Genomic DNA, 23,594 nt, shown 5'->3' on the forward strand with positions numbered 1-23,594 from the left:
CAGACACAGAACAAGAAATAGCATCGAGTGACAGCAGACAAGATGCTGAGACAGACAGCATAACAAGGAGGCAAACAAAACGGCTAGTGCAGAGGCACAGTTATAGTTGTGCGTTCTATCTCCAGTGGGGCTTTTACATATTGTATTTGCTTTAAATATGAGCTTGTTAAAAAAGAGGAGGAGAACCATGTCTCGCCAGTCACTGGTACAGAAATGCTGTACTGTGCTGCCAATGTTGTGTGTCAGCACTTCTGACTGTGTCTAAGTCTAACTTGGAGTGGATGCTGAATGTCATACAGAAGGCTGAAGCCTGGTGTAGATGTAGGTTTGTGATTTTGTCTGGGCAGTGGCTGATAGGGTTTGGGCACCACTCCGGGGTGAGTTGGCGGCGCGAACAGTAGTCGGCGCTGGTGTGGATAAAATGCCAAGGACGAATTATTGTCCCTGGCAAACAGTATGGAAGAGCAATATGGTTGTCTCTCTGTAGTGGCTCCAGTTGGGATTATTGTCTTTAGGCAGCCTTCGTTTCTTCATGTCTGCTGTTCTCTCTCAACCTAGTAAAGCAGCTTGTGCTCCAGACAGTGTGTCAGCCAGGCTGGAGAAGTAAAGCCTCAATAAGTGAATAAATGTCAACACCAGTCAAGAATGGGTTTCGCTCGGAGGCTGTCTCGCTGCTGCATGTCGGGCACCGCACCGATGACTTGGTTGCTAATTTGGAGGACCCCTGTGTGTGTGTGTGTGTGTGTGAGGGGGAGAGAGAGGGAGAGAGAGAGAGATCGCACAGTATGTAGTGTGTTTGACATAATGAACGATGTGACAACATTTCTCCCTAGTGGATATAATAAGACCTGCATTAATCACATCCTCTGCTTTATAGGTTTCTTCAAAATTAGAGTTGTTGGTCAGGGTCAGTTTGGGCCTCTTGCATCCAGAGATCTATTTCTAAATGTTGACCATACAGTTGTACAGTATTTAAATCTCCACATATTTTCAAAACCATTTCCGTAGAACTTTGAAGCTTGAATTTCATGTTCTTTAAAGCCACACACACACAGTAATCAAAAATGTACACTGAAATAGATTTTATACATACAGTACAAATGTATTTTCATTTTGCCAGAAAGCAATTTTTTATCTAGAACCTTGAGTTCTCCTATATCCCCATAGGAGAACCCTTTGAAGAACCCTTTTTGGTTCCATGTAGAACCCTTTACACAGATGATTCTACAAGGAACCCAAAAGAGTTCTACCTGGATTATTATTTGACAGCACACTGAATATTATAGAAGAATTAGTCTAAAGCATTAATATATATTTTTTTAAGGTGGAACATTTTAAAAACAAACATTATGTTCAGCCAATGCATCAAGAAAAATCACTCTTTTGAATCTCAAGTAAATAATATGTATTAAAAAAGATAACAAAAAAAGATAAATGGATGTGTTAGTCAAGTCAGAAAACGCATATAATTACCGGCAAGAATACAACTGGAAATCACATACACAAAAAATGCACATTGAAATTCAAATTCGAACAAAGCCTTTACTCTTATCTACTAATGAAAAAGTTGTTCTTTTAGGCCCTTATAATTCAACTTACAAAGCTAACCTTTCAAGCCTCTCATGTTATCAATATCTCTGCATCAACATGCCTATTACAAGGCCTTCACTCATAGTTTGCATATATGTTGTCATCTTCTGCTCCTGGTCTAAAGAGTAAGTTGTCTTCATCGTACATGTCTTCAGCATCATCCATCCATGTGAAGGTATTTGGATTTTCATAGACGTCCTCATCTTCCTCACCTGCCTCCGGTCCTTCCTCTGGTTGTTTCCACACGTGTTCATGGCTCCTGGAGCATTCCTGAGGATGAATACAAACATTTGAGTTACATGCCTGGACTTCAAGTCAGGATCTTGGCACAGGTTATCCTTTCATAACTGCAGACATTTTTTGAATCATTTTTCGTGGTAAACTCCCTTTTCACATACATTCCTGCACGGCATCCTTTTTTCAAGTCTTCATCTTTGCTCTTGTTGACAAAGGCTTCTGCGTTGACATCGTCCTCTTCATCATTTTCCTCACTCGCTGCACCCACGGTGTTTCCATGTGTGTTCATGTTAATGGCAGCCGAGGCATTTATCAGTTTAATTCATATAAATGACATCAGTGAATATAAGCAGGAAATAGATATCATAAACAGTACAAAATCATAACAAAATGAAGGTGGAAAAATTACGGTAATCAAAATGTCCAGGTTTTCAAGAAATGTAACATTTATTCCAGATTATCCAGGTTCTTAAAAACCTGGGTATTTTGCAACCCTAATCTAAATCCTGATAAGAGGAGCTAGAGCTTACTTTCTCTTGGGTTTATCATTGTCTGTTCTCTGTTGCTTATCTTCCTCCAGACTAGACAAGGAACGCGCAGCAGCAAGAGGAGCAGTAGCCCACTAATAATGGGGACTATGGATGCTATGGAGAGAAACAACACCATATTCAACATCTTTCAGAAATCTACATTTCAGAATTCGTATAGCTATCAAATTCTTCTGCAATGTAAAACATTGGTCTTTAAAAAAATATTGCATGACTGAAAGGACTGATAATATCTATATTTTTTTCACTTGAGAAACATGAAACTAAAACGTATTTTACCTTGAATGCTGACTGTCAGCAACTCTGTTGGTAGAATGGAATGACAGGGTGGAGACAATAACCTCAAACACAACTGTAGTTGCCCTCATCTGTATACTCTGCAACAGGGAAGTAAAAGGAGGCAGAGTGGTTGACTGCTGGCGTAGTTTCAGTCCTGTTGGACCCAGAGAAGTCCCGATAGAAGAGGCCTCCAGGATACTGTGGCTGAATGGAGCAGGTGATGGAGAAGCTGTGGCCCCTGAAGTCCCCAGAACATCCCTCTATTTGGAGCACAGAGAGATATTGGGCTGTAGCAAGACAACTAGGAAAAGACAAGAGCAGGTTGTTAATGTGTAACCTGTGACTGCAGCAGAACAATAATATTTCTCTGCAAGAAAACGCCATGCTAGAATACAGTATGAAGAGAAACTCTTGCATTAAAGAACATATACTCTCGGGACCCAGTGTTCCTCTTGCTGATTGTGTTCACCCATTAATGTTTAGCTGCTCACCTATAACAGAGGATTCAACAGAGTCACTTTGAGGGGAGCTGAAGTCTCGACTGGATACCCTACTCTCATACTGACATCGGTATGACCCCTCATGGCTAAAGTCCACTTTAGGAATGTTGAAGATGACAGAGTTGCTACTTGTGTTTTTGTCCATTCTGAATGAGCCTGAAGTCTTCTTCAATCTCAATGTTCCACCCAAGTGCTGTGTTGTGATGGAGCAGATGATGTCAACACCGTCACACCAGGCAACCTCTGTGGGAGAGGTTGCCCCCCCCCCCTATCAAAAGAAAAGCAGAACAATAAGCAGTTAGGGGCTGGGGTGGAGGTAGGCGAAAACAGCAGCACGGGTTGCGATGAATGTACAGACATGGTCAATTGTATTGGCACCCTTGCACGATTCACTATTTCTTCTAAAATAAGTTTCAATTGAAAAAATGTTTGGCGTTTACAATGTATATGTTTGATTTACAACTACACAGAACCCCCCCCCCCCCCCTAAAATAATATATATTTTAAGCTTCTTCAGCTAAAATTTGACTTTAAAAACGTGGATAACTCAGTCTTCATGTAGACTAAAGCATAAACTTTATTTTGTTAGTTTCAGGCTCTCTTTTTGCCTCTGGAATGCTGCCTGAACTGTGAAACGGGACTCAGTCTGGGTCTCAAATTATTGTTGAGAGTTAAGGCGTCCGCAAGATTCACATTCGAGATAGTTCAGAACGGTTTGTGCATATATAATGACATTTTGTGTTGTTTTTGTTTGTTTTTTGGTATTCTGCAAGGTTTTTTTCCGCTGTTCGTTTTCTTGAAGCAAACCAAAGTCTGTGGCAGAAGTCTACGCCCCTTCGTCGTTGACCGGTCAACAGTAGGAATTCTCCAATTAAGTGTTTGTCATTCAACGAGAGAATAAATTGTTTTCATGCACATTTTTTCACTTGAGAAATACTGCACCAAACGTCTTAGTTAGATGTAAAATTGCGCAACTAAGATCTCCTCGGCAAAAATGTTGATTTTTAACATGTATTGACTCAGGGGGTTGAATACTTATCTAATCAAGATATAAAACTTTATTTTTCATGATTGTTTGAGAAATTATTTAATTTTTCTTCCACTTTGACATTAGAGTATTTTGTGTAGATTGTTGACCAAAAAATATCAATTAATTACATTTTAATCCCACTTTGTGACACAAGAAAATATGGAAAAAGTCAAGGGATGTGATTACTTTCTGAAGGCACTGCTTATGTAACCTTACAGAAGCGGGCATTGAACAGTTTTTGGCAGAAAAATTGCTGCAATGCGTGTACAACAAGTTGCTCTAGCATCTACTATTGATAGTTTGTTACAAAAACCTGTTCTGCAAAACCTGTTTTCTGAAAATGTTTTAGTGCCCTCAACTGTAAGTGTGTTCGCGGTCTCACTCACCCATGTGTTGAGATCAAAGCGAAGAACCGCATGCACGTTTGTTCATAGGCCTATTCTTTGCTAATTAGTGAGTTATTGCCCAGTTATAGCTCATTTCTGGTCAGCAATGGGGGAGTGATTGCTTCCTACAAGTGCACAAAACGTTTATATTTCTAGACATCTTTGAAGAGCGAGTCAGGTAAATTTCTTTTTTGATGTCTTAAAGGAGCAGTGTTGTATTTTGAGACAGGCTTGAATAAGCTAAGTAGCCAATAGGCAGAGGGTTGCATAACTTTTTGTCTGATTTGCTATAATAATAATAATAATAATGGTATGGGAATAATAATGCATTTTATTTTGCATTGAACATCAAACAAGACAATGCAACAACATTTTCAGTCACATCCTTGTCTGAAGGACAAGTGGCTAAACACATTGGCTGCTGCTGTAGGCTGTATCATGGAAATAACTATTGAAATAGCTGCTCTATGTTATTGATTGAGAAAATCCACCCCTTTACTGAACTTTGATAGGTAATTTGACTATTGACTAAGTTTTGAAACTTTAAAGGTGACATGAACATTTGATACAGATTTCTCAACTGAATGTAGGATTCATCCCTGAGTACTTTTATCCAATAAGCAGCTGTAACCTCTTACATCTAGGTGTTCCGCTAGCAGAACCCCGTTCCGCCAGCGGAACCCCTAGCCAACAGCCAATGGGATCGCATGGCGCGAAATACAAAAACAACTAAAATACCACAATTCAGTCTTCTCAAACATACGACTATTTTACACCATTTGAAAGATAAACCTCTCCTGAATCCAACCACGTTGTCCGATTTCAAAAAGGCTTTACAGCGAAAGCAAAACATTAGGAGAGTACATAGACCAAAATAACCACACAGCCATTTTCCAAGCAAGCATATGTCAATAAAACCCAAAACACAGCTAAATGAAGCACTAACCTTTGATGATCTTCATCAGATGACACTCCTAGGACATTATGTTATACAATACATGTATGTTTTGTTCAATCAAGTTCATATTTATATCCAAAAACAGCTTTTTACATTGGCGCGTGATGTTCAGAAAATGTATTCCCACCAAAAACTGCCGGTGAATTTACAAAAATACTCAAACGTTGACAAAATACATAACAATTATTTTAAGAATTATAGATACAGAACTCCTTTATGCAATCGCTGTGTCAGATTTTAAAATGGCTTTTCGGCAAAAGCACATTTTTTCAATATTCTGAGTACATACCTCAGACACCCGCCAAGTTCGGGGCAACCTAAACTCAGAATTAGTATTAGAAATATTGTATTACCTTTGCTGATCTTCGTCAGAATGCACTCCCAGGACTGCTACTTCCACAAGAAATGTTGTTTTTGTTCGAAATAATCCATAGTTATGTCCAAATACCTCCGTTTTGTCCGTGCGTTCAGGTCAGTATCCAAAGGGTAACGCGCGAGCGCAATTCGAGACACAAAAAGTCAAAATGTTCCATTACCGTACTTAGAAGCATGTCAAACGCTGTTTAAAATCTATTTATGGTATTTTTTACGTAAAATTGCATTAATTTTCCAACCGGACAATAGTGTATTCATTCAAGGAGGAAAAGAAAAAACAGCGTGCTCGCGGGAATGCGCATATCCAATCTCTTTGTCCTCAGGCAGACCACTCAGTAACTGAGCTCCTATATTCTGCCCAGAGACAGGAGAAGGCTCAATCCACTTTCTGAAGGCTTTAGACAGCCAATAGAAGCCTTAGAAAGTGCAACGTATCAGCACAGATACTGTAGTTTCGAAAGGGACTAGAAAGAAGAACTACATTTCTCAGATCCTACACTTCCTGGTTGACTTTTTCTCAGGTTTTTGCCTGCCATATGAGTTCTGTTATACTCAGACACCATTCAAACAGTTTTAGAAACTTCAGTGTTTTCTATCCAAATCACTAATAATATGCATATTCTCGTTTCTGGGCAAGAGTAGTAACCAGTTTAAAATCGGGTACGTTTTTTCATCCAGCCGGGAAAATACTGCCCCCTATCCATATCAGGTTTTAAAAACATTAATTTCAAGCAAAGCAGTGTTCTCCCTTTGTTGACAGATATGAAATTGAATTGCACGTTTTGCAAGTTAAACTCACCCATTGTCAGATAGGAGACTTCTCAATATATTGATCTTCATGTCAGAAATAAAGGAAGGTATTTTCTCTTGTAGAACCGAACAATCTTTCTGGTAAAACGTGTGATGACCAGTCTCTGTCGCAGATTGTCTGGTGAATCTACTGGTGATTTTACTCTTATACGAGGACGCATTTCCTGTGCACAGCTCCTCTGTCACTCCCTCATTTGTGCTGTTGCATCTAGGGTAGACAGTTTTGTTCTCAGTAAAGCCCATGTGCCTTGTAGGATTCATAGATAAACCAGGGAGAGTGAAAAGCGAGAGCTTGATGGTCTTAACCCACGGAAGTGGATTAGGAAGGCAAAGGCCCAAAATAGTGAGTCGAGTCACCTTTTACTTCCCAGTGCTCATATGATTTTTATGGTTGGACCTTTTCTCACTTGGTTGAACACCTTCTACTCCTCTTCAAAGAAGAAGTGGAGACATATAAAAGTTCAACTCAAAAGCACGCAATGAGAATCCTGTTCAGTTTAGTGCAAACAACCAACAGTTTATACATAATGCTAGTTCCTCAACAGCACTGGAACTGATCAAAGACACAGAAAGTGACACCCCACCAACGCATACAAAAAAACGACAGTTCGGAATTTGACCCAATGGCTCAAATATGCTGAACATTTCGATTGGTTACAAAAAGCTAAATAAAATGGAGCAATACCATTATGTCATATGTCTAATTTAAGTGTCAACTATAGCAACCGTAGTTGCTATACTATTGCATCTGAATTATTATTACTTAACTTTATTTACAAATCAATGTGTTGATGCCAATGAGTTACTTTAGTGACATACACTGTTACTTCTCCTAATAGTTTTGATAAATGTCTTCATTCACGTCATGTGCTACAACATTGTCATAGATTATACTAATGTCTCTGTCTTCCTCGTCGTCTGCACTATTCATTTTCTCATGAGACCCACCACAAACACGCTTTCTTCCATCGTTTCCCTCCCTTTCACCCTCCTCATTGAAACGGACATCCTCCGTTTTCCCATAGCTGTGCCCTTTTTCCTTCCCATTCTTCTTTTCACCCTTCCCCCGCTCCAGACTTCTCTCGTCACAGACGTTGTCAACATTCACATAGTCCTCCTCCTCTTCTACTTTGTTGTCCTTGCCTCTGTTGTGTCTGTTGTCAATACCTGTTGCATAACAATTGGCTCATTAATATTCGCAACAGGAAACTCTGGGGATAAAAAATAAATAAAAACATCCGAACAAAATGATGTCGACAAAAGTCTTTAAGTCAATTTTGAGATTCTGCTTAACGCAACTTTTCAAGCTCAAGGTGTTAAATAAGTTCAGATCCAGCCTTTATTTACAGTATAGTCATATCACTTACATTCACTCTGGTCAATCTCTGTAGATGGCTTTCTGCTCCTCCTGCTGACCAGACAGATGACTAGAAGAAGCAGAAACAGGAGTGCTACCCCACCAGTCCCTCCAGAGACAATGATGGGGACCATGAATGCTGAGGAAAAGGTAGGTATTTCAAGGTTTAGACCTACAGATCAAGACTTGTAGATGGCAAATTCATATGATATAAAAACAAAAAAAAGTGATGAAGGATGATAATTCATGTTACAATGCTGTGATATTTCTCTCTTAGGGGTGAATGTCACGTAAAAGCCATTTTGAAAAACTTTTTTTTAAAGCATGTGTTATTTTACCTCTAATGGTGACAGCTAGTTCATTCTTAGCCGACCTGAATGACCGGGTGGAGATGTTGACTCCATAGCTGCAGCTGTATTTCCCCTGGTCTGTATACTCCGCAACAGGGAAGTGGAAGGAGGCAGAGTGGTTGACTGCTGGCGTAGTCTCTGTTCTGTTGGACCCAGAGAAGTCCAGATAGAAGAGGCCTCCAGGATACTGTGGCTGAATGGAGCAGGTGATGGAGAAGCTGTGGCCCCTGATCACCTCTGGCCCATGAGGTTCCCAAAACATCCCTCCATTTGGAGGACTGAGAGAGATGTTGGGCTGTAGCAGGACCACTGGAAAGGAAGTAAACAGCAATATGACAGTAATGTGATTCCATTTTCACACCTTGAAACTGAGAAAGGTGTGTATGATGGACAAGGTAGTCCATCGCTCATCTCTATCAAGGCTATGAATCTTAAATATATAGATTAGGCAGCACTTGTTTCCAACTACCACCTCACCTTTAGTAACGTTGCTGTAAGGGGAGCTGATGGCTTGGCTGTTGGAGAGGGTTCTGTAGAGACAGCTGTAACTGCCCTGGTGTGAATCGTCCATCTTAAACTTTGTTAAAGTAGCCCTGGGCTGTGAGGATCCAACGGTCACATTCATGACGGAGTCTCCATTCAGATAGAAGATGAATTCCACAGCATTACAGAGGATACGGAATGGAAGAGTGCAGGTGAGTTGGACCTCCTCTCCATGCAAGAAGGCAGAATAGGACGGGTCTGTGTAGAGTGAAGGCTTCTGCAAGACAACACCTGTTGGTCAAAGAGATGTCATTTAGTCAGGCAACAGTAACCACAACCTGGGGTGCCTTCAGAAAGTATTTACACTCCTTTTTCCACATTTTGTTGTGTTTCAGCCTGATTTTAAAATAGATTAACATTGACATTTTGTGTCACTGGACTACAAACAATACTGTGTAATTATGTTTTCTGAGTTTTTTAAACAAATGAATATAAAATGAAAGCTGAAGTGTCTTGAGTCAATAAGTATTCAACCCCTTTGTTTTGGCAAGCCTAAATAAGTTCAGTAGTAAAAATTTGCTTAAGTCACATAAGTTGCATTCTGTGTGGAATAATTGTGTTCAACATGATTTTTGAATGACTACTTCATCTCTGTACCCTGCACATAAAACTATCTGTAAGGTCCCTCAGTCGAGCAGTGAACTTCATACACAGATTCAACCACAAATTCCAGGGAGGTTTTCCAACGCCTCGCAAAGAAGGGCACCTATTGTTAGATGGGTAAAAATAAAATAAAGCAGGCACTGAATATCCCTTTGAGCATGATGCAGTTATTAATTACACTTTGGATGGTGTATCAATACACCCACTCACCACTGGTGTCCCCCAGGGCTCTGTTCTAGGCCCTCTCCTATTCTCGCTATACACCAAGTCACTTGGCTCTGTCATATCCTCACATGGTCTCTCCTATCATTGCTATGCAGACTACACACAATTAATCTTCTCCTTTCCCCCTTCTGATAACCAGGCGGCGAATCGCATCTCTGCATGTCTGTCAGACATATCAGTGTGGATGACGGATCACCACCTCAAGCTGAACCTCGGCAAGACGGAGCTGCTCTTCCTCCCGGGGAAGGACTGCCCGTTCCATGATCTCGCCATCACGGTTGACAACTCCCTTGTGTCCTCCTCCCAGAGTGCTAAGAACCTTGGCGTGATCCTGGACAACACCCTGTCGTTCTCCACTAACATCAAGGCGGTGACCCGATCCTGTAGGTTCATGCTCTACAACATTCGCAGAGTACGACCATGCCTCACACAGGAAGCGGCGCAGGTCCTAATCCAGGCACTTGTCATCTCCCGTCTGGATTACTGCAACTCGCTGTTGGCTGGGCTCCCTGCCTGTGCCATTAAACCCCTACAACTCATCCAGAACGCCGCAGCCCGTCTGGTGTTCAACCTTCCCAAGTTCTCTCACGTCACCCCGCTCCTCCGCTCTCTCCACTGTCTTCCAGTTGAAGCTCGCATCCGCTACAAGACCATGGTGATTGCCTACGGAGCTGTGAAGGGAACGGCACCTCCATACCTTCAGGCTCTGATCAGGCCCTACACCCAAACAAGGGCACTGCGTTCATCCACCTCTGGCCTGCTGGCCCCCCTACCTCTGAGGAAGCACAGTTCCCGCTCAGCCCAGTCAAAACTGTTCGCTGCTCTGGCACCCCAATGGTGGAACAAGCTCCCTCACGACGCCAGGACAGCGGAGTCAATCACCACCTTCCGGAGACACCTGAAACCCCACCTCTTTAAGGAATACCTAGGATAGGATAAAGTAATCCTTCTAAACCCCCCCCTTAAAAGATTTAGATGCACTATTGTAAAGTGGTTGTTCCACTGGATATCATAAGGTGAATGCACCAATTTGTAAGTCGCTCTGGATAAGAGCGTCTGCTAAATGACTTAAATGTAATGTAAATGTAAAAAGATACAAGCGACCTTCCTAACTCAGTTGCTGGAGAGGAAGGAAACCGCTCAACGATTTCACCAGGAGGCCAACGAAGTGTGACTTTAAAACAGTTACATTGTTTAATGGCTGTAATAGGAGAAAACTGAGGATGGAACAACAACATTGTAGTTACTCCACAATAATAATCTAAATGACAGAGTGAAAAGAATGAAGCCTGTATAGAATACAAATATTCCAAAACATGCATCTTGTTTGCACTAAAGTAAAACTGCAAAAAATGTGGCAAATAAATGAACTTTATTTCTTGAATACAAAGTGTTATGTTTGGGGCTAATCCAACACAACACATCACTGAGTACAACTGGCTGCCTCATGTTATGGCAGTGGAGGCTAATGAGAGGAGGACGGCTCATTATAATGGCTGGAACCGAGCGAATGGAATGGCATCAAACACATTGAAACCATGTGTTTGATGTATTTGACACCATTCCGCTCCAGCCATTACCATGAACCCATCCTCCCCAATTAAGGTGCCACCAACCTCCAGTGTGTTATGGGTATGCTTGTCATCGGTAAGGACTAGGGAGTTTTTTAGGGAAGAAAAATAAACGAAATAGAGTTAAGCAATGGGAAAATCCTTGAGGAAACCTGGTTCAGTCTGCTTTCCAACAAACACTGGGAGGCAAATTAATCTTTCAACAGAACAATAACTTAAAACACAAAGCCAAATATACACAGGAGTTGCTTACCAAGACGACATTGAATGTAATATGCAAAAATTGTACCATCCAGGTGTGCAAAGCTCTTCGAGATTTACCCAGAAAAACTTACAGCTGTAATCACTGCCAAAGGCGATTCTAACATGTATTGACTCAGGGGTGTGAATACTTATGTAAATGAGATATTTCTGTATTTCATTTTCAATATATTTGAAACATTTCTAAAAACATGTTTTCCCTTAATCATTACGGGCTATTGTGTGTAGATGAGTGAGAGAAATAATCAATTTAATAAATGTTTAATTGAGGCTGTAACACAACAATGTGGTATATATATAACTCAAAGGGTATGAATACATTCTGAAGGCACTGTATCTGCTCATCTTCATACTGTCTTAGACACATGCTCTGTTCTAGGCTGCCCCCATCTGGTCATATAGCACAAAGTCAGGCCTGGGTTAAGTTTCTTTGTGCAACGGTCAACTCTCCACTAGGTGGCAGAGCAGGCTATAATACTGCAGTAATATGCTTTTTAGGATTTTCTCTATGATGAGACCTTTCTGCACAATTCAAACCATTCAAACCAAATGCTGATAAAACTCAAGTCTAGACAAGGCAAAGAGACTCCCTTACCTGAACAAATAACACCTGCGTCGTTACCATGATTACAGTTATATGTTCCTCCTCCTGTGTGTGGGCACTGTGTGATGGAGCACTCCCAGCCAGAGCAGCCAACATCATCCTGCCAGATGGGCCCACTGCCCTGACCAAAGTAGGCCCTCTCTGGGGCACTATCAGCTCTCCCACAGCCAAGCTGTCTGCAAACCACAGCAGCGTCAGTCAAGTCCCACACGTCGTCACACACGGTTCGCCAGTGACCAGTTTGATAGACCTCCACCCTCCCAGAGCAGAGGTCACTCCCATTGACCAGTCTGATATTAGGTTTAACTAGGAATGAAATTAGAAAATTAAAGAGGAAATGGAAGCCTTGCAGTATAATATTCAACTAAATTGATGCCAAGTTGACACAACTAAAATCAAGGTATTTCTTCTTTTATCAACCACAATAGCAGCACAGTGACTTATCTTACCTGAGCAGAAAACACTGGCATCTTGAGCCTGTAAACAGTCATGGTGTTTCAATCCTCCATGTGAGCATTCTGTGAGGGAGCTCTCAGTGCCTTTACACCCAACATCATCCAGCCAAGTAGGCCTGCCACCACTACCCTGACCTATGTGGGCACTACCTTGGACACTCACAGCCCTCCCACAGCCCAGCTGGCCACACACCACATTGGCATCGTTTATGTCCCACCTCTGGCCACACACTCGTCCCCACTGGCCCTTGTAAAGAATCTCTACTGTCCCCGAGCAGCGACTAGTGCCGTTGACCAGCCTGATCTCTTCACCAGCTCACAAAGAGGAAAAGAAATGATAGGAAAAATGATTAATAATGATCAATAAGCAAATTAAAACTGTCGGTATGCTCAAAGATGATCTATTCAAAGTTTTGTTACAAACGTGCTACTTAATCTTTTTGGACTTATTTTATGTGTACTTTTAAATGATATTCAAACATGCTACTTAAAACCTTTTGGGGACTTGTGTTCACATGTACGCAGAACAAAAATGTAATGTTTTGGTCCCATGTATCATGAGCTGCAATAAACATCCCAGAAATGTTCCATATGCACAAAAAGCCTTTTCTTTCAAATTTTTGTACACAAATTTGTTTACATCCTTCTTAATGAGCATTTCTCCTTCACCAAGATAATCCATCCACATGACAGGTGTGTCATATCAAGCAGCTGATTAAACAGCATGATCATTACACAAGTGCCCCTTGTGCTGGAGACAGTAAAAGGCCACTTTAAAATATGTAGTTTTGTCACAAAACACAATGCCACAGTCGCCTCAAGTTTTGAGGGAGCGTGCAATTGTCATGCTGACTGCATGAATGTCCACCAGAGCTGTTGCCAGAGATTTAAACGTTAACTTCTCTGCCATAAGCAGTCTCCAACTTCGTTTTAGAGAATTTGGCAGTACGGCCAACCGGCTTCACAACCGCAGACGACGTGTAACTACACCAATCCAGGACCTCCACATCTGGCTTCTTCACCAGTGGGATCATCTGAGACCAGCCTCCCAGACAGCTGATGAAACTAGGTTTGTCAGAAACCGTCACAGGGAAGCTTATCTGAGTGTTCGTCGTCCTCCCCAGGGTCTTGACCTGACTGCAGTTCGGTGTCGTAACCGTCTTCAGTGGGCAAATGCTCACCTTCCCTGGCTGCTGGCACATGGGAGAAGTGTGCTCTTCACAGATGAATCCCGGTTTCAACTGTACCAGGAAGATGGCAGACAGCGTTTAACGCATTGTATGGGCGAGCGGTTTGCTGATGTCAACGTTGTGAACAGAGTGCCCCATGGTGGCGGTGGGGTTATGGTATGGGCAGGCATAAGCTACGGACAATGAACACAATATAGTTTTATCGATGGCAATTTGAATGCACAGAGATACCGTGACGAGATCCTCATTGTTGTTCCATTCATCCGCCGCCATCAACTCATCTTTCAGCATGATATTGCACGGCCCCATGTCGCAAGGCTCTGTACACAATTCCTGGAAGTTGAAATTTTCACAGTTCTTCCATGGTCTGCATACTCACCAGACATGTCACCCATTGAGCACGTTTGGGATGCTCTGGATCTATGTGTACGGCAGCATTTTCCAGTGCCTGCCAATATGCAGCAACTTTGCACATTCACTGAAGAGGAGTCGGACAACATTCCATAGGCCACAATCAACAGCCTGAAAGAAATATGTCGCGCTGCATGAGGCAAGTGGTGGTCACACCAGATACTGACTGGTTTTCTGATCCACGCCCCTACCTTTTATTTTTAAGGTATCTGTGACCAACTGATGCATATTTGTATTCCCAGTCATGTGAAACCCATAGATTAGGGGCTAATGAATGTATTTCAATTGACTGATTTCCTTGTATGAACTGCAACTCAATAAAATCGTTGAATGTTGTGTTTATATTTTCGTTCAGTGTAAATAAACACTTACCTGCCAATGAACACAACACCATTTGATGAGCTGTTGGGGAGAAACACAGACAACCAAAACATTACAATTGAATACACATTTCCTGAGGTTGACATTTCTAAATGGATAACGCCTTACTATAACATCCAGTAAAAAAATCACAAGGTTTTTATGTTTGCCCATTAACTCATGAACTGTTATTGCTACATTTGTAAATGTTATAACGCTTTATGTAGATCGTTATTGACACATTCATAAACAACTTTAAATGTAAACCAAGCAAACAAACAATGTTTCCATGTGCTGTTGTGGTATTTACACCATTTGTAAAGCCAGATGGTTATACAGTGCAGTCGGAAAGTATTGACACCCCTTAATTTATTCTAAAATTGATGAAATAATTTGTCTTCCTAATCAATCTACACACCATACCCCATAATGACAAAATCGAAAACAGGTTTAGACATTTTTGCTAATTTATTCAAAATAAAAACAGACATACCTTATTTAAATAAGTATTCAGACCCTCTCCTACGAGACTCGAAATTGAGCTCAGGTGCATCATGTTTCAATTGATCATCCTTGAGATTTTTGTACAACTTGATTGGAGTCCAGCGGTGGTAAACTAAATTCATTGGACATGATTTGGAAAGACACACAACTGTCTATATAAAGGTCCCACAGTTGACATTGCATGTCAGAGCAAAAACGAAGACATGAGGTTGAAGGAATTGTCCGTAGACCTCCGAGACAGGATTGTGTCGAGGCACAGATCTGGGTAAGGGTACCAAAAAATGTCTGCAGCATTGAAGGTCCCCAAGAACACAGTGGCCTCCATCATTCTTAAATTATGTTTTGAAGCACCAAGACTCTTCCTATAGCTGGCCGCCTGGCCTAACTGAGCAAATGGGGGTGAAGGGCCTTGGTCAGGGCGGTGACCAAGAACCCGATGGTCACTCTGACAGAGCTCCAGAGTTCCTCTTCGGAGATGGGAGAACCTTCCAGAAGGACAACAATCTCTGCAGCAGTCCACCAATAAGGCCTTTATGGTAGAGTGGCCAGACGGAAGCCGCTCCTCAGTAAAAGGTACATTACAGCCCGTTTGGAGTCTGCCAAAAGGCACCTAAAGGACTCTGAGACCATGAGAAACAAGATTCTCTGGTCTAATGAAACCAAGATGGAACTCTTTGGCCTGAATGCCAAGTGTCACGTGTGGAGGAAACCACGCACCGATCATCACCTGGCCAATACCATCTCTATGGTGAATCATGGTGGTGGCAGCATCATGCTGTGAGGATGTTTTTCAGCGTCAGGGACTGGGAGACTAGTCAGGATCGAGGGAAAGATGAACGAAGCAAAGTACAGAGAGATCCTTGATGAAAACCTGCTCCAGAGAGAGCTCAGGACCACAACCAAGACAACGCAGGAGCTGCTTCGGGACACTTCTCTGAATGTCCTTGAGTGGCCCAGCCAGAGCTCGGACTTGAACCCAATCGAGCATCTCTGGAGAGACCTGAAAATAGCTGTGCAGCATCCATTTATCCTGACACAGCTTGAAACGATCTGGAGAGAAGAACGGGAGAAACTCCCCAAATACAGGTGTGCCAAGCTTGGAAAATGTGGAAAAAGTGAAGTGGTCTGAATACTTTCTGAATGCACTGTCTGTCAAGCTCAATAATTTCCTTTGTGAAACTGCCCTGTTAGAGATGTACTTCTCATGTAGAGCAGTTGACTTGTTGTGGTTAACACTTGCCAGAGTCACACACCAACAGTTTGCTATACAAGTGAAACTTTTACATTTTTAGAATCAGTTTCACACAATATGGCACTCTTCCTTTGTTTAAAATTGGCTAATCCTGCTTTCTGCAAAATGCTATTAAATGACTCTCAACACTTTACTTTGTGAAAAAGTTTCTCCACTTGATGTTGACTAATGTTATTTCCTTATATAATATGTCAGCAGTGTTGGAGAACTATTCTGAAAATATAGTTTACGAAGCTACCAATTATGTTACACTGGAGGAAGAAGTTGAGCTACTGTAAAGCTGCCGTTGAGAGAAATATAGTTCGCGTAACTAAAGTTACTTTGAAAAAGTAATTCATTACATCAAAACGTCCTCCTGAAAAATTATCATATGTAAATCTGAAATGTCATGTAACACAAAATGTAAAAAAAAAAAAACATGACTGGAAGAATACTTAACTCTAGAGTCAGATGTTAACAGTGTAGGGAGATCTATGTTAGCCAGATAGGAGAGTGCATCGGCTTAGCCCAGTGGTTCAGGACAGAAAAAAAAGACAGTGGGTAGTTTCAGGAGTTAGCTACACCGCTACATGTCAAAAGAGTAAATAACTACTGAAAATAAGATTTTAATTTGGATAAACTACCACCAAGCTAATGCAAAACGTATGTCAGATATAGCTTGTGTTACATTTACTGAGATTCTAGTTTCTAGTTCTAGATTCTAGTTGGAGGACTTGGTGGAAAATATAAAAAATGATATACAGTGCCTTGCAAAACAATTCACCCCCTATTTTGTTGCATTACAACCTGTAATTTAAATGGATTTTTATTTGGATTTCATGTAATGGACATACACTAAATAGTCCAAATTGGTGAAGTGAAATGAAAAAAAATACTTTTTACAAAATTAAACAAAATAAAAACAGAAAAGTGGTGCGTGCATATGTATTCACCCCAGTTGCTATGAAGCCCCTAAATAAGATCTGGTGCAACCAATTACCTTCAGACGTCACATAATTAATTAAATAAAGTCCACCTGTGTGCAATCTAAGTGTCACATGATCTGTCACATGATCTCAGTATATATACACCTGTTCTGAAAGGCCCCAGAGTCTGCAACACCACCAAGCAAGGGGCACCACCAAGCAAGGGGCACCACCAAGCAAGCAGCACCATGATGACCAAGGAGCTCTCCAAACAGGTCAGGGACAAAGTTGTGGAGAAGTACAGATCAGGGTAGGGTTATAAAAAAAATATCAGAATCTTTGAACATCCCACGGAGCACCATATAATCCATTATTAAAAAATGGAAAGAATATGGCACCACAACAAACCTGCCAAGACAGGGCCGCCCACTAAAAATCACAGATCAGGTAAGGAGGGCATTAATCAGAGAGGCAACAAAGAGACGAAAGATAACCCTGAAGGAGCTGCAAAGCTCCATAGCAGAGATTGGATTATCTGTCCATAGGACCACTTTAAGCCGTACACTCCACAGTGCTGGGCTTTATGGAAGAGGGGCCAGAAAAAAGCCATTGCTTAAAGAAAAAAATAAGCAAACACGTTTGGTGTTCGCCAAAAGGCATGTGGGAGATTCCCAAAACATAAGAGAAGGTACTCTGACTAAAATTGAGCTTTTTGGCCATCAAGGAAAACGCTATGTCTGGCACAAACCCAACACCTCTCATCACCCTGAGAACACCATGGGGATGTTTTTCATCATCAGGGACTGGGAAACTGGTCATAATTGAAGGAATGATGGATGGCGCAAAATACAGGGAAATTCTTGAGGGAACCTGTTTCAGTCTTCCAGAGATTTGAGACTGGGACGGAGGTTCATCTTCCAGCAGGAAAATGACCCTAAGCATACTGCTAAAGCAACATTCAAGCGGTTTAAGGGGGAACATTTAAATGTCTTGGGATGGCCTAGTCAAAGCCCAGACCTCAATCCAATTGAGAATCTGTGGTATGACTTAAAGATTGCTGTACACCAGCAGGAACCCATCCAACTTGAAGGAGCTGGAGCAGTTTTGCCTTGAAGAATGGTCAAAAATCCCAGTGGCTAGATGTGCCAAGCTTATAGAGACATATCCCAAGAGACTTGCAGCTGTAATTGTTGCAAAAGGTGGCTCTACAAAGTATTTACTTTGGGGGGGTGAACAGTTAGGCACGCTCAAGTTTTCAGTTTTTTTGTCTTATTTCTTGTTTTTTTTCACAATAAAAAATATTTTGCATCTTCGAAGTGGTAGGCATGTTGTGTAAATCAAATGATACAACCCCCCCAAAAAACTATTTTAATTACAGGTTGTAAGGCAACAACATAGGAAAAATGCCAAGGGGTGAATACTTTCGCAAGGCACTGTATATATACAGTACCAGTCAAAAGTTTGGACACAACTATTCATTCCAGGGTTTTTCTTTATTTTTACTATTTTCTATATTGTAGAATAATAGTGAAGACATCAAAACTATGAAAAAAACATGGGATGGGATCATGTAGTAACCAAAAAAGTGTAAACCAATCAAAATATATTTTAAATTTGAGATTCTTCAAAGTAGCCATCCTTTGCCTTGATGACAGTTTTGCACACTCTTGGCATTTTCTCAACCAGCTTCAACTGGAATGCTTTTCCAACAGTCTTGAAGGAATTCCCACATATGCTTAGCACTTGTTGGCTGCTTTTCCTTCACAGCAGTCCAACTCCATCCCAAACCATCTCAATTGGGTTGAGATTGGGTGGTTGTGGAGGCCAGGTCATCTGATGCAGCACTCCATCACTCTCCTTCTTGGTAGCATTATTTGTAGCATTACTTCTGTGGCGGAATTGTATATAATAGTTTAAGTTGAAAAGTACGGATTAATGCGTCAATTGTTGTTTTGTATGTCAGTTCATAAACCCGATGCCATTGCATTGGGACAAAAACATCTGTTCCCAACTTCTTGAAATTTATGCGAGAGATGTCAAACCTTTCGATCTTAAGTCATTTTAAGACATTTGTGGTTTTTAATTGGAGGACGACAATCTACTTCATTCATTTCTTTTTTTCCCATGGTGTTTATACTTGCGTACTATTGTTTGTACAGATAAACGTGGTACTTTTAAGCGTTTGGAAATTGCTCCCAAGGATTAACCAGACTTGGCTGATTTCTTTTGATTTTCACATGATGTCAAGCAAAGGGGCACTGAGTTTGAAGGTAGGCCTTGAAATACATCCACAGGTACACCTACAATTGACTCAAATGATGTCAATTAGCCTATCAAAAGCTTTTAAAGCCATGACATCATTTTCTGGAATTTTCCAAGCTGTTTAAAGGCACAGTCAACTTAGTGTATGTAAACTTCTGACCGACTGGAATTGTGATACAGTGAGTTATAAGTGAATTTATTTGTCTGTAAACAATTGTTGGAAAAATGATTTGTGTCATGCACAAAGTAGATGTCCTAACCCACTTGCCAAAACTATAGTTTGTTAACAAGAAATTTGTGGAGTGGTTGAAAAACAAGTTTTAATGACTCCAACCTAAGTGTATGTAAGCTTCCGACTTCAACTGTATATCCACAGTAAAACGAGTCCTATATTGACATAACCTGAAAGGCCACTCAGCAAGGAAGAAGCCACTGCTCCAAAATCGCCATAAATAAGCCAGACTACGGTTTGCAACTGCACATGGGGACAAAGATTGTACTTTTTGGAGAAATGTCCTCTGATCTGATGAAACAAAAATAGAACTGTTTGGCCATAATGACCGTCGCTATGTTTGGAGGAAAAAAGGGGTGGCTTGCAAGCCGAAGAACACCATCCCAACCATGAAGCATGGGGGTGGCAGCATCATGTTGTGGGGGTGCTTTGCTGCAGGAGGGACTGGTGTACTTCACAAAATAAATAGCATCATGAGGTGGAAAATTATGTGGATATATTGAAGCAACATCTCAAGACATCAGTCAGAAAGTTAAAGCTTGGTCGCAAATGGGTCTTCCAAATGAACAATGACCCCAAGCATACTTCCAAAGTTGTAGCAAAATGGCTTAAGGACAACAAAGTCAAGGTATTGGAGTGGCCATCACAAAGCCGTGACCTCAATCCTATAGAACATTTGTGGGCAGAACTGAAAAAGCGTGTGCGAGCAAGGAGGCCTACAAACCTGACTCAGTTACACACCTGACTCAGTTACACCAGCTCTGTCAGGAGGAATGGGCCACAATTCATCCAACTTATTGTGGGAAGCTTGTGGAAGGCTACCAGAAACGTTTGACCCAAGTTAAACAATTTAAAGGCAATGCTACCAAACACTAATTGAGTGTATGTAAACTTCTGATCCACTGGGAATGTGATGAAAGAAATAAAAGCTGCAATAAATCATTCTCTCTACTATTATTCTGACATTTCACATTCTTAAAATAAAGTGATGATCCTAACTGACCTAAGACAGGGAATTTTTACTAGGATTAGTCAGGAATTGTGAAAACTGAGTTTAAATGTATTTGTCTAAGGTGTATGTAAACTTCTGACTTCAACTGTTTGTCACTTCCTTTGGTTCCTTCCCCAGGTGTTTCTGTGTCAGTTCTGTGCATTGTTCGTGTTTCTTATTTTTGTATTATGTTGTGTTTATTTATTTAAACACTCACTCACTGAACTCGCTTCCCGACTCTCAGCACACATCGTTACATGCGCTTTTGTATCAGTATACGTATGTTAATTGCTTGTGTGACAATTTTTACCATCCTTATTCACAATCTGATTCATAAACATGATACCTTTCTTGTACATTTGTTCAAATAAATTGTTTTCAGTACATTGGAGTTTAGCCATATTGTTTTCTGTAATATTTGTTCTGCCTCTTCATTTAAAAGGAGGATACTTTAAACAGGGTTCCATTGTCAATCCACCGAAAATGATTGGTTTTAATCTGTATAACACCAAAAAGCCCCCTTTAGAACATTGGATGTGCCTCTTTTAGTAGCCTGCTGGAAAAACAGACTCCTCGAGTCAGTACAGCCATGAATAAATATGTAAACTGCGATATCACTAGAGAATTAATCAGTGTAATTTTCCCGTAGATGGACAGGTGTTTCCCTCTCCACGGTTTCAAGATCCTATCTATTTTGATAGGTTTTCTATCAAAGTTAATAATTGCAAGATTGCACAACCTTTCTGGGATATGTACACCAAGCACATCAACTTCTAACTTGTAAGTCCCAGCTGTGTGAGACTAGAAAGCGGTAATGAGAACTGGAAATAGGAATGAGTCCTTTGTTCTAGGTTGGTTTGATTTTGTGACTCTGAAACAAGTCATTCGTTAGCAACGTTCATGGATACCAGAATCCACAAATTAGCCTGTTAAAATTGCGTTGCAGACATTAATATCCAATATATACATCCTAAGCTATTGAAACAAGGCTACGCTGGACAGAGACAATATCATACTGTACTTGGATAAAGCAGAAGTCACAGATACCAATCTATATATAGTATATTGTTGTTCATGTAAGGCACTTGAAAGACCTTTATGAAAACTTAGTTACTGTAATGCTCACCTAATGCCATAAAGAGTAGAATTGTCACCATCTTGATCCTTGTAATGTCCTCCAATATCAGGTAAGATTATCGCCAACACTTGGCAGTAAATTATTGCAATATTTACCCCAGATTTAACTGTTTTCAAGTTACAATACAAATGATGAGCAAAACTAAAATTCTGATGAACCAAAATTGAGAGGCTCTGGCAATGCTACCTCCATGTACAAGAGATCAATGTGTGATCTTCTACAAGTTTCCGGTGTTAGAGTTACAATGACAGAGAAGAGCATATACTGTCACAAAACAGGAAATCCTGGCCCATTAATGTGGTTATTCTCAGGTCTGGTCACCGATTCCACCCAACGCCCACAACACTGAGCTCACCGGCACTTACCCCATTTGTTGGATTTTTTAAACCAAGAATATGAGACGCATAAAGCACGATGATTGACCTATATATATATATGTATGTTTTAAACTAGACTGAGGGGCCCAAAAAACATTACAGAACCCCCCGTCCCAAAAAGTTTTTTGATTATAAACCCTTAAAATGTTGTCACCACCGATAAAGCTACGATAATCGATAATTTCAATAAGCATTTTTCTACGGCTGGCCATGCTTTCCACCTAGCTACACCTACCCCAGCCAACATCTCAGCACCCCCTGTAGCAACTTGCCCTGGTCATGGGTGTACCTCAGCCACGCTCAAGGTCCTAAATGATATCATAACTGCCAATGATAAAAAACGGTACTGTGCAGCCATCTTCATCGACCTAGCCAAGGCTTTCGACTCTGTCAATCACCGCACTCTTATCGGCAGACTCAATAGCCATAGCTTCTCAAATGACTGCCTCGCCTGGTTCACCAACTACTTCTCAGATAGAGTTCAGTGTGTCAAATCGGAGGGCCTGTTGTCTGGACCTCTGGCAGTCTCTATGGGGGTGCCACAGGGTTAGATTTTTGGGCCGACTCTTTTCTCTGTATACATCAATGATGTCGCTCTTGCTGCTGGTGATTCTCTGATCCACCTCTACGCAGACGACACCATTCTGTATACATCTGGCCCTTCTTTGGTCACTATGCTAACAAACCTTCAAACGAGCTTCAATGCCATACAACACTCCTTCCAAGGCCTGCAACTGCTTTTAAATGGAAGTAAAACTAAGTGCATGCTCTTCAACCGATTGCTGACTAGCATCACATTTCTGGACGGTTCTGACTTAGAATATGTGGACAACTACAATTACCTAGGTGTCTGGTTAGACTGTAAACTCTCCTTCCAGACTCATATTAAACATCTCCAATCCAAAATTAAATCTAGAATTGGCTTCCTATTTCGCCACAAAGCCTCCTTCACTCATGCTGCCAAACATACCCTCATAAAACTGACTATCCTACCGATCCTTGACTTCGGCGATGTCATTTACAAAATAGCCTCCAACACTCCACTCAGCAAATTGGATGTAGTCTATCACAGTGCCATTTTGTCACTAAAGCCCAATATACCACCTACCACTGCGACCTGTACGCTCTCGTTGGCTGGCCCTCACTACATATTTGTCACCAAACCCACTGGCTCCAGGTCATCTATAAGTCTATGCTAGGTAATGCGCCGCCTTATCTCAGCTCACTGGTCACCATAACAACACCCACCCGTAGCTCACGCTCCAGCAGGTATATTTCACTGGTCATCCC

At 41.2% G+C, this 23,594-nt stretch overlaps 1 protein-coding gene and 1 long non-coding RNA gene across 2 annotated transcripts; both read right to left on the bottom strand.

Annotated features, from left to right (window-relative positions):
- Nucleotides 1–1,064: 1,064 nt before the first annotated feature.
- On the bottom strand, nt 1,065–3,615 carry LOC106607472 (uncharacterized). Its single transcript, XR_001329203.2, has 5 exons — nt 3,146–3,615; nt 2,655–2,955; nt 2,358–2,471; nt 1,989–2,085; nt 1,065–1,860 (listed from the first exon to the last, which is right to left on the bottom strand). It is a non-coding gene; the product is annotated as an uncharacterized lncRNA (long non-coding RNA).
- A 2,830-nt stretch (nt 3,616–6,445) lies between these two features.
- On the bottom strand, nt 6,446–22,171 carry LOC106607470 (uncharacterized). Its single transcript, XM_014204452.2, has 8 exons — nt 21,916–22,171; nt 14,656–14,685; nt 12,677–12,997; nt 12,219–12,533; nt 8,898–9,194; nt 8,409–8,729; nt 8,081–8,209; nt 6,446–7,880 (listed from the first exon to the last, which is right to left on the bottom strand). Exons 1-8 carry the CDS (start codon nt 21,944–21,946, stop codon nt 7,546–7,548), a joined length of 1,779 nt encoding a protein of 592 aa, XP_014059927.1. The 5' UTR covers nt 21,947–22,171; the 3' UTR covers nt 6,446–7,545.
- Nucleotides 22,172–23,594: the final 1,423 nt, after the last annotated feature.

The sequence above is a fragment of the Salmo salar genome, chromosome ssa06 (genome assembly GCF_905237065.1).
Source record: "Salmo salar chromosome ssa06, Ssal_v3.1, whole genome shotgun sequence".
Taxonomy (NCBI): domain Eukaryota; kingdom Metazoa; phylum Chordata; class Actinopteri; order Salmoniformes; family Salmonidae; genus Salmo; species Salmo salar.

Excerpts from the sequence above, each read along its gene's own strand:
- LOC106607470 (XM_014204452.2), bottom strand. The coding sequence starts at position 21,946 with ATGGTGACAATTCTACTCTTTATGGCATTAG. Across the intron at positions 14,686-21,915 it reads TCTACTCTTTATGGCATTAG|CTCATCAAATGGTGTTGTGT; the intron begins GTGAGCATTACA and ends TCTCCCCAACAG. Across the intron at positions 9,195-12,218 it reads CGCAGGTGTTATTTGTTCAG|GTGTTGTCTTGCAGAAGCCT; the intron begins GTAAGGGAGTCT and ends TTTGACCAACAG.